The 14694-nt window shown below is 50.8% G+C and overlaps 2 protein-coding genes across 3 annotated transcripts in view; one reads left to right on the top strand and one right to left on the bottom strand.

The window, feature by feature from the left end:
* The window catches only part of TPR (translocated promoter region, nuclear basket protein), a 684526-nt gene extending 677680 nt beyond the window's left edge, over window positions 1–6846 (top strand). For both annotated transcript variants that reach the window (XM_086956072.1, XM_086956065.1), the window contains exons 49-51: window positions 1937–2055; window positions 5319–5417; window positions 6639–6846. In XM_086956072.1, coding sequence (XP_086812198.1) covers window positions 1937–2055; window positions 5319–5417; window positions 6639–6691 — 271 coding nt within the window. In that variant the 3' untranslated portion in view covers window positions 6692–6846. The remainder of the gene's footprint in view (window positions 1–1936; window positions 2056–5318; window positions 5418–6638) is intronic.
* PRG4 (proteoglycan 4) overlaps window positions 6839–14694 on the bottom strand; it is a 486064-nt gene continuing 478208 nt past the window's right edge. The window contains exon 26 of the mRNA XM_086956081.1: window positions 6839–6994. Coding sequence (XP_086812207.1) covers window positions 6900–6994 — 95 coding nt within the window. The 3' untranslated portion in view covers window positions 6839–6899. The remainder of the gene's footprint in view (window positions 6995–14694) is intronic.

Below are 14694 nucleotides of genomic sequence, written 5' to 3'. Positions count from 1 at the left end.
CTCGCCTCCTCTACCTGAGGGGTGGAGTTGGCAAAGGTTGGCACGCACCCCTTCCTGACGTTTTTTTCCCCTCCAGTCTTCCCGCCAGAGTGGGGGTAAAACGGGTGGAGGGCCAGTTGCTGGGTACAGCAAATGGTCTGGAGAAACTCTGAGGCGGCATGCCTTTGAAGCTTTCCCCTGTCCTTCCAGGGGGAGGAGACATAGCACCTCGCCCAGGATGTGCACTGTTGCAGCCCCAGGAGAGCGGGGGGGCTCTCCACCCAGGGGTCCAGCAACATGTCTGCTGGGTGGCAGCCTCTGCAGCCACTCAGCCTAGACGTGGATTGTAGGTTCGGGTTTTGGAGGGCATCTCTAAGATGCCCTCTCGTGCATTTTACATTAAACCCGCACTGATGCCAGTGTGAGATTTAATGTGCTGAGAAGTTTGATACCAAACTTGTCAGTCTTCAGTGTAGCCATTATGGTGCTGTGGAGTTCGTAATGATAACCTCCCAGCACCAAATTCTCTTAAATGGCATCACTGCACATACAGTGCCCAGAAATGGCCTTGGGTACTGTAGGTGCACAGGGCTCATTCACCTGTGCCCTCACCTCTGGCATAGGGCACCCAGCTAGAGGGGTGACTGAAGTATGCCAGGGCAGTGGGTTCTGAAGGGCATGGCACACAGGGAGGTGTGACATGTCGACTCTTCTTTTAGTTCTGTACTTAGGCACTCAGCCTGCAAAGGCAGTGTGTGGGTGCCAGGGTACAGAGCCCCTGAGGGTGGCACAATAGGTGCTGCAGCCCTCAGGGGTGTTCTCTGGTCACCATGCCCTGGGTACCTAGGGTACCATTTGCTAGGGCTGACAGGTGGCCAGAGATGCCAATTGGGTCTCTTGTTTTAGCATAGTTTTAGGAAAGGAACGGAGGCCCTGGGTACCTGGTTGGCAGGAACCCAGGGCACACTCAGTCAAAGCACATCAGCAGTTCAGAAAAAAGTGGGGGCATACCAAGGCAAGAAAGATGGCACTTTCTCACAACCCCTACCTCTTCTGCTCAGAGTGCTTAAAAGAGCAGGCCCAAGTCTTCCTAGTAGCCCCAGACATGCCATAAGCACATGTCCTCCAATCCAGCTGCCTCTTTGGGAGGACCTCCTGTCACAACAGACTTGAGTCTGGCGTCCAAGCCTTCATGTGTGGAGATTAAACGACAGCTGTTGATTGCTTTTCAATTCTCTCCTGAGGTACTTGGTGTCATCTTGGCCACCAGGCATCAGTCAACCAAATCTGTTTATGCAGATCGGTAGTATACAATTGTTGCCTGCTGTTTCTCCTTGAACAGCTAACCAATGCATCCCCAACTATCATGTGTTCTCCTGTTTTGTTTGTCGTTAACACAGCATGACCTTGCTGTTGCAACAGTTAAAGTTATCTTTCTGTCCTTTCTGCCTCTTTGCGTTTACCTGATTAGCCATCCTTCTTCAAGACCTCTATTGTGATATTCGTTTTTGAAGGGACTGGTTCACATATCCTGCCAACACCCTTTGAGATTAGGTATTTCTTCACCCCTGCACACTTTGTGAACAACTCTGCACCTAACATGGTAATTGTCTACTTTCCCTTGTACCATCTACCCAATATACCCCATCACTCCCAACACCATCCTCCCAAGTTGAGTTGTACTAACTCATAACTAGGCTGATCCATGTGAAAAGGCCAGTGCTGCGCAATCCTAGCTTTTGACCCACACAGTTGAAGTTGTACAAATGGCTAATGAGCAGTGTACAAATACCAAATCACTTTTCACAGTAAAAGTTTGCAAGCAGGCTGCAGTCAGTCGCTATGAGGTGCAGCCGCCCTTGTCTACACAGCATGAACACATTGCCTTATTTTTATTTATTTATTTTTATTTTGAAAGTTTTATATAGCGCGAACAAGATCTTACTTTGTTTTGCAGAGCTACTTCAGAGGCGGCTCTTGAGATGGAAAGCCAGCAAGAGGAAGAACCTGCCCAGGCCTCGGAGGATGCGGACCTTCCATCAACCACCCAAGACCCACCCAGCAGCTCCTCGGGAGGTGAGGCCTGTCAGTGTTTTCTTTGTGCAGTGTTTAAACCACGGCCTAGTGTTCGCTCCTTGCAGGTCGGGTTGGAGTCTGCTTTTCAATTCATGAGGTGTTGTGAATACATGACGTAACGCCTCTTTAAGTCATAACCTCGCCACCCTCGCCAAACCTGTGTGGTAAACACCTTCCATTTTGTTAGGTCGTGTGGACTTAGCTGTTGACATTTCTGATGAACTTTTGGAAACCGTTTAGAGGCTCAGTGAAAGTGCTTGTTGAGACCCACGCTGCTCGTACTTCCTCTCCAGTAGGGAATGTTCATCAAACAGCTGGTACGACTGTCAACATGTTTATCAAAAAAAAAAGTTATAAACATTTGAATATTTCAGAAGACTTTTTGCTGTTTTGGTTTGTTATTATTGAGCGACCAATTGAAAAAGACTTGCACGACCTTGCTTGCCGTTGTTTTATTTTGAAATTGTATGTCTCATGCACGAACTCCTTTGTATTTAGCACAGAAAAGGAGAGCCTTCCAATTGAAAAATTAAAATGTGTACTCTGGTGCCATGAAAACATTACTTTTATTAGTGGAATGTTTTTGATCTTGTTCTTAAACGACATATATTTCTATATGTTTCGGGTGTGTGTAGAATCAGTAAGGGGCTGTGCTAGAGGCGCTGAACTAAGGGCCTAACAGCCTGCCGGGTGAGTGGAAGCAGTGCCTCCCTTCCCCCTCCCCCCCCCCCCCCCCCCCTTTACGCCTACTATACGTAGACCCCCTAACAAGGCAGTCGAGCATCTCTCTACCTACGGTGGCACCTTGTTTGACACGTTCCTTCTGCGATGAGTGTTTTTTAAAGCAAACTCCAGAAGTCGAACTTTATTTTCAGAAAAGAAGGGAGTTTAATCCCTATGCGTTGGGGTTTTGTGCAGTTTCCCTACTTGGGGCTGCCAGGCCTCAGTTGGCCATGGTGCTGTGTAGGGAAAACGAGTGACAGTCGCTCTGCCCGAAATGGGAGGGGTTCACTCTGACCGGGCACCCGTGTGGCGGACTGCCCATTAGGTGAAGGGTTTGTGGCACCAAAGTCAGCTGTGACTGGATAAACCCAGGGGGTTTCCAGACTCTAAATAGAGCAGAACTGAACGTATGGCGGGTGGGGCATCAGTGCTCCCATCCCACTCTAGCAAACTCTTAAAGACCCCCTATGACCTTAACCCTTCACTAATATGAATCGTCATAAGTAGGTGTTGTGCCTCAACCTCAGCTAATTCTGGTCTTGCTGCCTTATTTCAGTTGCTCAAAGGATCACTATACAGCGAGTTTGCCTATTATTAATGATCTGCATGGAGATGCCATGTGCCGCGTGTCCAGGCTTATGGAATACACAACGTTGGCCCTTACAACATCGTTGATATTGGAGTCCTGGGACTATAATACACTTGGCACCCCTCAGGCACAACTAGGGTCACTCTTACTCCATGTCATTAAGAACACGCTGACCAGAGTGACAGCACCCAGAATACATGGGCACCCAAGAGTTAATGACTGAAATGACATGGAGTCAACTTAGTTGTGCGTAATGTGCCCCAAATGTGTGGGTTTGTGGTGGCACGAGGCATTTTCATTGCAGTTGTGCTTACATGATGCACCCCTGAAGCGCTTTGGTATTAGAGAAGAGGCTGCAGATTGCTCCAAAGACCCTTCTGAAGTGTGGATCTTGCCAGCGCACCTGCACAGGCCCAAGAGTGTTCCCTGATTTGAGATTAGGGCTGGTCCCATGCAGATGAACAAAGCACCTCTGCACCCAGTTAGATTGTCAGGCAGCACACTTATTGTGCACTGCAAATGAGGTGGCACACAGCCAGTGTACCTCTTCCCTTCCCACCCCCCACCCTAAGACACAGCCCTCCGTGAGGAAGTTCCATGGGAAGGAAGCACAGGGTCCCAGGGTACCCCGATTGCCCCGCAGGTGGGTGCAGTCGCACTCTGCAGTCTCCGGGGCTGATCACTGCCTCCTTTTCAAGTGCGGATGGAGATGCAGTGCAAGAGCACAGCTCAGTCTTTCACTGATGCACTCTCCACAGCGCCGTCAGGTTGAGCCTGCAATGAGGAGACAGCCCTCGGTGTGTTTGAGACCCTGGTTTTATATAACCAGGAACTGCAGGGGCACAACAGTACTTGTGTACCCTCAGGAGACTTTGGTATTACAGAAGGGGCCGCAGGTTCTTGCACAGCTCCTTCTGTAGTGTAGAGTGCACCTGTGATCCTGAAGGCGCGTTCCTTCATTTACAAAGAGTCATTGCCCACACAAGGTACGCATTTGCTCTTGCGCCTGATGTATTAGAGGTGGGCACACGGGGAGACGAGCAGTCGGGAAGCTCACGGATTGTGCTCCACTGAGATGTACACAGTAAACGGGACAACGCAGTTGACCAGGCACCCTCAGACTGCCCGATTCCTCACCCCTCATGCCAATAAAGTCACACACTGCCTGTTTGCAATTTGGGGGTCTCTGCCCTAGCTTTAAAACATAGCGTGCCCACTTCCATTGGATCTTATAGATGGCATTGCACCAATGCAGGCGCAAACTCAGTGACTGGGGAAGATTGCCTGTTTTAAGTCATCTGGCACTCTCGGTCTGCTCTTTGCGAATACCGTGTAAGGTGCACTGCTGCACAGACAGGGACCTTGCACCCACCATACTATTGAAGGTGCTCTGCAACCGAGACAGGGACGGTGCACCCAATATCTGCTACCTCCCTGATGCTTGATCTCACTGTAAAGAGTTCTTAACACCAAGGGACAGTCCTACCTTAAATCTTAATAGTATGAACGTTTTTAAAAGGGCAGGGCATTAAAGACCAGCAAACTGGCTGCGCTGCACCAAGGTTTGTTACACAGTGGTGAGTCAAGTCCTGCCAGGGGATGGCATTTCTGCACCTTTTGATATGTGTCGGTCTTTGTGACTGTACAACATGTTGCAAAAGCAGTTAGCATACATAAAATGCATTTTGCCTGTTCTCTGGCCATATGTTTACATATGTTGGTGTGTGTGTGTGTGTGTGTATATATATAGATATATTCTGCAAAAATTGTTTCATTGACTATTTCAGGGTTAAATACAGGATAACAATCTCTTGCCACAGTAGAGATTAACATCATTTTCTTCGATCTGGAAGGTTGTTAGAGATGCAAACTAAGATGATTTATTTTGAACTCTTTTATGCATGAAGAGAAAAGTTATGCCATGCAAATTCACTTGTTTACTGTTTCCCAGATCCGATCAGTAATCACCCGAAACCTTTCAGACGAGTAAGACTTCAGCCCCAGACTTTGAGGACTGGAATCCGTGGACGGCAATTCAACCGACAAAGAGGTGAGCTTATGTCGCTGACCTAATTATATAGCAAAGCTATATAGCAAAGGTGGTTACAGGCTTTATTGGGGGGTGGGTGGAGTAAAGGAGATGTTTCTTGACAAATAATGCCATAGCAACAAATTTTCTTCACAATGTACCCAGAACCTCAAATCCTCACAACATTTAAATTCAAGGTGTCTGGTTCTTGAAATAGAAAGGCCATGTCCAATAAACCAATTGAAGATGGTCTTTTTCGAACCTCCATTGTTCTAGATTATCTTTACCTTTATATGTTTGATATTATTTTAAAGCATGTCACTTCCCGTAAACCAGATCCATGCAAACCAATATTAGTTTTCCTAACCCTTCCCCTACCCTGGCTCTCACAGTAAACTCAGATTAAAACCGTAACCGAAGCCTCACTATAATGCCTACCCCAAACCCCCACACCTTAACTTTTCAATGCGTTCAAAATGGCTCATTGAAATCAGTGTTTTATAAAAATATAGATATATATTTTACTTGGTGGTAGATTATCTTTATAATGGTGTTTTGCAGGACAATTGTTGTCCCTTTAAGGGTGGTGTTATGGTGCATGAATTGGCCCCTTCTAGTAAATATGAAACTGAGCAATGTGTAATGAATCAAAAGCAGAAGCGCTTGTCCTTGTGATTTACCAGTCACAGCTGCCCCCATTACTTTGGATGCCTCAGATCTTACAGGTGGGGGCACATTCAGGTAAAAGTATGCGGGGGAGAATACCAAGAAAAGTGACATTTGACTGGCCATTCTCTCTTTATCCTGGAAACTAGCAACATTTTAGATGTCTACAAATTCACATGCTGGACTGATGCAAGAGATGGTGGTTGTATAGGAGTATAGGGGAGTGAAGAGAGGAGCATTGAGAGTTAAAAAGGGCAAGAGGTTGAGGAGTGGACAGGAACAAATCTGTCCAATATCTTGCCCTGTGTAATTCTGAGTTTTTTTTCTTTGCCGCGCCTTGGTCTTGCACAGCCCCTGGGAGTCAGGGGGTTGAGGGGATGAGTGAATGGTTGTAGGTAGATGGAGACAAGTTGATCGTTGACCAGGATGAGAGGGCATATCATGTTCATTATCATGGATAGATAAACGCTAAAGGAAGTGTATGCGAAAGAAAACATTGCTGCGAATCAAAAAGTAAAAATAAAAAGATGACTCCTTAGAAAAGGCATTTATTTAATATTTTTCTTCTTCTTGTAGGTATTACCCATGCGATGGGCGGCCGAGGCTTGAACAGAAGCAATATTGGCTGACTGGTCCGTGTTCGCTTTTCTGTCTGCAGCTGTGAATAAATATGAAGCCTGCGTTTGTCCCTTCAGTGTAATATTGACCTTGCTCATAGAACTTTTGTACTTCACTTGTTTTGCGCGGAATTTAAGTGTTTATTAATAAAATTAGATATAAAATGTTCTGAGTCCATCAGTCGCTTTTCTTTCCCAAATTCAGTTTTTGTGATCCATCTCAGCACTTGTACCAGTCTTTGGCTGTGTTCTGCTGTGTCCGCGATGCTGTCCTCACCACCGTTCTACTCGACGGGTTCAGGTTGTAGTATTTATCTAAAGAAAAGAACCATTTGAATGTATTAATTTTTAATTCACGTTTGTCATACATTCATTGTTCATTGGTAGTGATTCTGGATGTTTGTGTATTTTTCAATAGCCAGACTGCATGCCCATCATACTCTTGGCTTTCTGTGGCTTCTTGAATATATTCATATGTCCCTAAACTAGCTTATGAAGCCCTTATTCCTTTCCAAGTACGCTCATGTTTCAACTCTAAGTAAGCAATAACTGGGATACGTCAAGAGTAATAGATTCTGCAACTTTTAAATTGAAAATCCCCCACTGTTAATCTACAAAATTTCCCTTTGCTTCTGTTTATCTTGACACACAAATAGAAATTGCCTTGGCATCGTGGACAGTCTTACCATGGTCCCCAATGCCATGATGAGCACAAGAAGGTGTTCTCGTCATTGTGACTTGCGCCAAAGGGAAAGTTTGAAGTAACTATAGAAATGGTTAAGCTTCTACTCCACACAAACTGTCCTCCCACTGTGAAGAGGACCCTTTCACACCCTGTAACCATTTCCCTTTTCATTAACTGTTGTGAAAGCTTTGAAACTGCTTGTTTTGGGGGGTTCTTGATTTACAGTTTATTTTTCTTGTATATATTCTTGTGCATCATTTGACTAAGAGAACACACACGAAGTGGAGTAGTATTAGTGTCAAAACACAAGCATTACATTAGTAATATTTCAAATTGTATGACTGCAGAGGTGACAAAAACAGGAATTGAAACTACTCTCCTACAACAGGTGATCGCATCAAGTTGGTGACCTCTCTAAAAACTACTGTACCTCTAAATCCTAGCCGATAAATATTCTGACTGATCTTCTCACTCTAGATTACTCACCTTCTGAATAGCCTCTAGGTGCCAGGCAGGACCCAGAAACTATTTCTTCATCCAGAAAAAAGCTCTCTGCACTGCTATGTGGATTCAGCCACAGCTTCACAAGCCCAAAATTAGATGACCGCGATACATGTAGGGCACCAACTGCTAGAGTAAGTGCCTGTTTTATCTGATCGGCTGTTAGTTGTAGATTCCTTACCTTAGAATTTACCCCAGGCATCCGAGATTTTTCTTCAGCAGTACCCCATGCGTCTTCAGGTGGTGTCGGTCGGCTCCGCATCCGTCATCTGCGCCAGGATGATGTTGCAGGACCTACATAGACGCCTCCCATGCGCGCTGACGTCAGTTTGTTCTTTTTCCTCACCAGCCTAAACGCACACCCGGGAGGGCTACCTCCTAGCTTGGCTAGTCTTTTTTTTACTTTTGTCGACTTCTTTTTCGAGTTCTTGAACTCTTGGTGCGTCAGCAGATGTTCAAATGTTAGACCGGCTTCAAGCCTTGTGGCTCCTGTCATGGGGCGATGTCCATGACTGATCCTCCTCATCTGCCTTTGCCTTTGGTGTCTGGAGCGCAACCACAACCTGAAGATGTGCTCTGAGTTCCAGGCTATGAACCCAAAAGCTTTGCAGGAGCCGTCCCGAAAGCTGCTGGAGGCCCAGTGCTCGGCCCAGTGCTCGGCTCCGCATCGCTCCCTTTCTCGTGTCACGAACTGTCGCGAAGCACAGACTCTTTGCACTTGAATTAGGTTGTGAGGTCTTCGGGTAAGTCAGAAAAACACAAGAAGTCAAAGAAGCTCAGGTGTTTTTCGACTTCTCCCATTTAGTCGGCCGACGCGGAATACAGAGCATCGTCTCTCAAAGGCTCAATCTCCCGCGCCTACTTCTAAGAGGGCTCCAGGCCTCAATGCCTTTCCGGGACCCAGAGCCAGAAATTTTGAAGCCCTCGACCTCATCTTTGGGCAGCCCGGCCCCACCGGCGGTCGGGGACACTGGGACTTCGAATCTGAAAGACACAGGTTAGTGGTAGATTCATTACCATAGAATATCCCCATGCGTCAGACTGGAACCGGAAAGTTTTCGTCAGCAGTACCACTGCACGTCGCTAAGCGTCGTCTGCAGCTCCACGTCAGTCATCGGCATCGTGATCGCCGGGATGACGTCGTCGGAGTACTTAGACGCCGCCCTCGCGCACTGACATCAGTTCTTCTTTTTTCCACGCCAGCAAGAGCAGATCCGGTAAGAGCAGTACTCTTAGTCATTTTTTTACTAACTTTTTTGATCTCTTATGAGCACTTCTCGAGTCGACCTTCGACTCGCGGTGCCGGTAAGGATGCTGGGGTTTAAGCCTTGCGAGGACTGTCACCGCTTGATGTTGGTGACCGACCCCCACCGTCTGTGCCTTTACTGTCTCGGGCCGACCACGATGACAAGTCGTGCCCCGACTGCCAGGCCTTGACCTCAAAAGCTAGACGGGAGCGGTCCCGTAAGCGGCTTGAGCTCCAGCAGTCGGCTCCGCGCCGCTCGAGGTCCTGGTCTAGGAGGAAGTCGAGGGACCGGTTGCGGAGCCGCAGTCATCTCCACTCGATGAGTCACCACCACTCGTCGGGCTCCAATCGAGGAACTTGAAAAAGAAGTCGAAGAGGCGTCCTCACTCTTCCAATTCCCTCTGATGCTCGCGCGACGCGGCGACACCGCCCACGTGGCTCCGCCAGAGCCGCAAGCACCGCATCCAGCTCCACACCCGCTGATCCCTGGGCAGCATGCGATGCTGGAGGAGATATGTGACTTCCTCGTGGCCATGAGGACTCACTTCCCTCCGTCGGACCCTGCCGAGGTGCCTTAGGGCCCCACAGGTCTGTCTGGGAACCCTAGCGGGCCGGCAGCTCCGGCCTCGGCGCCGTCGGGTGCTTCGGCGCAGTAGTCGACTCCGGTCCCGATGCCGCAGGGCACCACAGGATCCAGGCCTGGATCCGGGTCGTCGCCCCCAAGTGTGTCGCCCACGATGCCGTCCCCAGCCCCGGTCCGTGTTTCGCGTTGGACCAGTGCCGCCCGGCGCTGTCTCCGGCGTCGATGGGTGAGCAATTGACCTACGACCCGGCTCCATCATGTTTACCGGACTATCAGGAGATGGATGACGAGGAGGACTGGGAGGGGTCTGAAGACCCTCTGGCACTGGACTGGGCAGACGAGCTAGAGGAGGCCAGTGGTCTGGACACTTTGCCCGTCACTGGATTCGTCTCTCCTCCCTCCGTGGCTTCGGAGGAGGGTGCTGCTTACAGCGTGGTGTTGAACAGGGCGGCAAAAGGCCTTGGCTCTTGAGCTCCCTGTCGCTGCCGTGAGGACTAACCACCTCACTGAGGTGCTCAAACCGCAGGCAAGCTTTTAGGAGCCTCTACTGCCGTTCAAAGAAGCCCTCGCCGACGTTCTGTTGGGCACCTGGTTCAAGCCCTCCACAGGCCTCCCTGTGGATCGGAACGTGGCCCAACGCCACCCCCTGGCTCTGGGTGACCCTAGCTTCCTGTCCGTTCACCCCACCCCCTAGAGCCTGGTGATCCAGGCCTCTACATCCCAGACCGCATCGCGCCCGCTCCTCCGGATCGGGAAGTCAAAAGGTACGATCAGTTTGGTAAGAAACTGTTCTCCTCTCTGAGTTTGGGGCTGCGGTCTGTCAACACCGCCTGCCTTTTGGGCCGTTACACCCACTCTCGGTGGGAGACGGGTGCTGCCACAATTCCCGGAGGAGGCCCGGGCAAAGCTCGCCCAAGCCCTGGCGGAAGGGCAGGATGCAGCACACTATTCCATCTGGTGTGGACTTGACACCACGGACTCACTGGGTAGGGCGATTGCAAAGACAGTGGCGATTTGCCGCCACGCCTGGCTGAGTTCCGCCAACTTTTCGGGGGATGTCTAGGCTACCCTCATGGACATGCCCTTCTATGCCGGTCACCTCTTTGGCGACAAAGCAGATAGTGTGCTGGAATGTTTCAAGGATTCCAGGGCTACGGCCAAATCCTTGGGCCTAGGTCAACGCCAGCAAACATCCGCTTTTCGCCCCTTTTGTGGCCAAGAAAGGGGCGCGCCCACACGTCCAGCCAGCCACAGGCTGCAGGTTGTGGACGTGGTTACCGCTGTGGCGGTACCGGGGGACACCGGCAGGGTCAGTCCAAACCCACAGCATCTGCCTCTAAGCTTTCCTAGTCCGGCTTTTGAGGCCCATTTGACGCCAGTGGGGGGCAGGGTCTGCCATCCACTCCCCCACTGGCATACCATCACGTCGGGGATGGGGGTGCTGCAAATCGTCCGAAGGGGCAACTCCCTCCCCTTCGAGGCGACCCCTCCAGCCATTCCACCGCAGCACCACCGCATGCCCGGGGATCACTTGCAACTTCTGCAGGAGGAAGTTATGGCCCTCTTGGCCAAGGGGGCCATCAAGCGCGTTCCTGGGCCAGAAGTAGGACGTGGTTGCTATTCCCACTACTTTCTGGTACCCAAGAAGGGCAAAGTAGGCCTACACCCTATCTTGGACCTACAGAATATCAACGGCTTCCTCCAGAAGGAGAAGTTTAAGATGCTGACTTTGGCTCAGGTCCTAGCTGCCCTGGACCCAGAAGACTGGATGGTAGCATTGGACTTGCAGGACGCTTATTTCCACATCCCCGTCCTGCCGGCCCACCGGTGTTACCTGCAGTTCACAGTAGGCCAAGAGCACTTTCAGTTTACCGTGCTCCCCTTCGGCCATACTAGTGCCCCACAGGTGTTCACGAAGGTGATGGCTGTGGTCACAGCTCATCTGCGCAGATTAGGAGTTTGTCTTCCCCTATCTCGACGATTGGTTGTTGAAGTCGGGCTCGCCACAAACAGTAGTCTCCCACCTCCAGACTACGGCCGACCTCCTGCACTTGCTGGGAATCTCCATCAAAGTGCCGAAGTCACACCTGTGCCACTCTTAGAAGCTCCTTTTCATCGGAGCGGTTCTGGACCCAGCGCAGTTTCGGGTTTATCCCTCCGAACAGCGGGTTTGGGATATTCAGGCTCAGATTCCGACCTTTCAGCCTTTATCCCGAGTTTCGATCAGGTTGACGCTGTGGCTCCTGGGGCTGATGGCCTCCTGCATCCTTCTGGTGCATCACGCCAGGTGGCGGATGAGGGTTCTGCAGTGGGACCTGAAGTTTCAGTGAGCGCAGCATCAGGGCAACCTGTCCGACCACGTCCTGAACTCGGAAGGCACTGCGAGCCAGTTGCAGTGGTAGCTCACAAACCGCGATTGGGTCAGCGGCAGATCTCTCTCCCTTCCCCAACCAGAGCACGTAGTGGTGACAGATGCATCCCTCCTGGGATGGGGGGGGGGGGCACATGGGAGAGGGGGAGATCAGAGGCCTCTGGTCTCCGGCGGAGTCCCAGCTCCATATCAACCTTCTGGAGCTGCGGGCGAACCGACTTGCACTGAAGGCATTCCTTCCCTCTGTGTGGGGAAGTGTAGTGCAGGTGTTCACGGACAACACCACCGCCATGTGGTACTGCAACAAACAGGGCGGGGTGGGGTCGTGGACCCTCTGTCAGGAGGCTCTGCACCTCTAGACTTGGCTGGAACACCAGGGCGTCACCCTGGTGGTTCAACACCTAGCAGCTTCCCTGAACGCCAGGGCGGACGAACTCAGCCGCAGGTGCTTGATGGATCACGAATGGCGTCTGAACTCGGACTTGGCGCAAGGTCTCTTTCAGCAGTGGGGAGAGCCTTGGTTAGATCTATTCGCCACCAAAGAGAACGCGCAATGTCATCAGTTCTGCGCGTTGGAATTTCCAAGGCGGCACTCGCTCGGAGACGCTTTTCATCGCGAGTGGAGCTGCAGTCTGTTGTACGCCTTTCTGCCTATACCACTTCTGCCCAGAGGGCTGAAGATGATCAGGCGAGACCGGGCCCAAGTCATTCTTGTGTCTCCGGGCTGGGCACGAAGATACTGGTATCCTGAGCTACTCGGCATATCAGTCGATCCCCCGATTCGTCTGCCTCTTCAGGAGGACCTTCTGTCACAGCAGCAGGGGACTCTCCTCCACCCGAACATGTCCAGTCTCCACCTCCATGCGTGGAGATTGAGTGGCGACAGTTGAGACCATTTGACTTGCCTCCTGAAGTCTGTGATGTGATTCTGGGAGCCAGGCGTTTCTCCACAAAGACTATATATTAATTAATTAATTAATTGTTGTGTCTTGTAAAGCGCACTGCTACCCGGAGGCCTCGTAGCGCTATAGACCGCTGGGGAACCCGTCCTGGCTTTCCCTGTGAGATAGTCCCTCCTGGGGGTCTCCAAGGTGAAACCAGGCATCCCCGGCGTTTGTGTGGGGCCGTTGTGGAGATGAGGCAAGCTAATGCCCAGAGTTGCCGAGTGTGTTCCCTGGTCGGAGTAGGCACCGATGCGAGAATTATCAGTCCGCTGATCCTGGTCCAAGACCCTGCCGCGTCGGGAATCGAACCCTGGTCCCGGGCCGTTCTCTGCACTCGGGTCTGCCGCCTCTAACCAGTGAGCCACACCTCTCCATCTTGCCTGCAGGTGGAACAAATCTGTGGCGTGGTGCACAGCAAAGGCTGTGGATCCACTCTCCACGCCCCTTTCAGAGGTTCTCCTCTTCCTTCTTTCTCTTGCCCAGCAGGGCTCTGCTCTGGGCACTCTCATTGGCTACCTCTCGGCCATTTCAGCCTTCTTAAGGCTTCCTGATAAGCCTTCTCTTTTCAAGTCCCCTGTTGTAAATAGATTCTTGAAAGGCATCACACACCTGTTTCCTCCTGTTCCCTTCATGATGCCTCAGTGGGACTTGAACCTTGTTCTAACATATCTGATGTGCGCTCCCTTTGAGCCACTACATAACTGTCCTTCATCTTCTGACTCTAAAAACTGCATTCCTGGTTGCCATCACCTCTGCCAAGAGACTGAGTGAGGTCCATGCTCTATCTTCTAAACCTCCTTTCCTCTCTGTCCATCCGGACAAAGTTATTCTGAGGACTCGTCCTTCTTTCCTGCCCATGGTAGTCACAGCCTTTCACATCGGGCAGTCCATCACCTTGCCCACCTTCTACCCGCCTCCGCATCCCTCGAAAGAGGAAGAGAGGCTCCACCGACTGGACCCAAAACGTGTGCTCCAATTCTATCTGGACCGCACACGCCAGTTCTGGGTGGACGACCAGCTCTTTGTTGGTTACGTGGGCGCAAAGAAGGGACGGGCGGTGCACAAGCGGACCATCTCTCGGTGGGTCGTCTTGTGCATCAAGGTTTGCTGCTCCTTGGCGAAAAAGGAGCCTCCTGTTGGGCTGCGCACCCATTCCACTCGGGCCACGGCAGCTACTACTGCCCTCGGTCGGGGAGTCCCCTTGCAGGACATCTGTCAGGCAGCTACGTGGGCCTAGCTGCACACGTTTGCTAGACACTACTGCCTGGACAGCCAAGTCCAGAGAGATGGCTTTTTCGGCCGTTCCGTTCTCCAGGACTTTCTGGTGTGAACTTGGTTCGAAAACTCACCTTCGGGGTTGGTATTGGTGGGTAATCTATTCTAAGATAAGCAATCTAACACTAACCTGTTTTTCAGATGCACAAGTTACTTACCTTCGGTAATAATATATCTGTAAGAAACGGTAGTTAGTATTAGATTCCTTACCGCCCCACCCATCCTCCCCGTTCTGCGAACCGATATCTTGGGTTAAGGACATCCCTTTCAGGGCTCTAGTTTCATGTCACCAGTGTCGGTTTCTAACATTGCTCTGCGTTACTGGCGTGGAAAGTGATATACAGAACTGACGTCAGCGCGTGAGGGCGGCGTCTAAGTACTCCATCATCCCGGCAATCACGACGACGGAC

This window comes from Lissotriton vulgaris, chromosome 1_1 (assembly GCF_964263255.1).
Source record: "Lissotriton vulgaris chromosome 1_1, aLisVul1.2, whole genome shotgun sequence".
Lineage (NCBI taxonomy): Eukaryota > Metazoa > Chordata > Amphibia > Caudata > Salamandridae > Lissotriton > Lissotriton vulgaris.
Note: the sequence above shows the minus strand (reverse complement) of the source record. Positions and strands in the feature narration are given on the sequence as shown.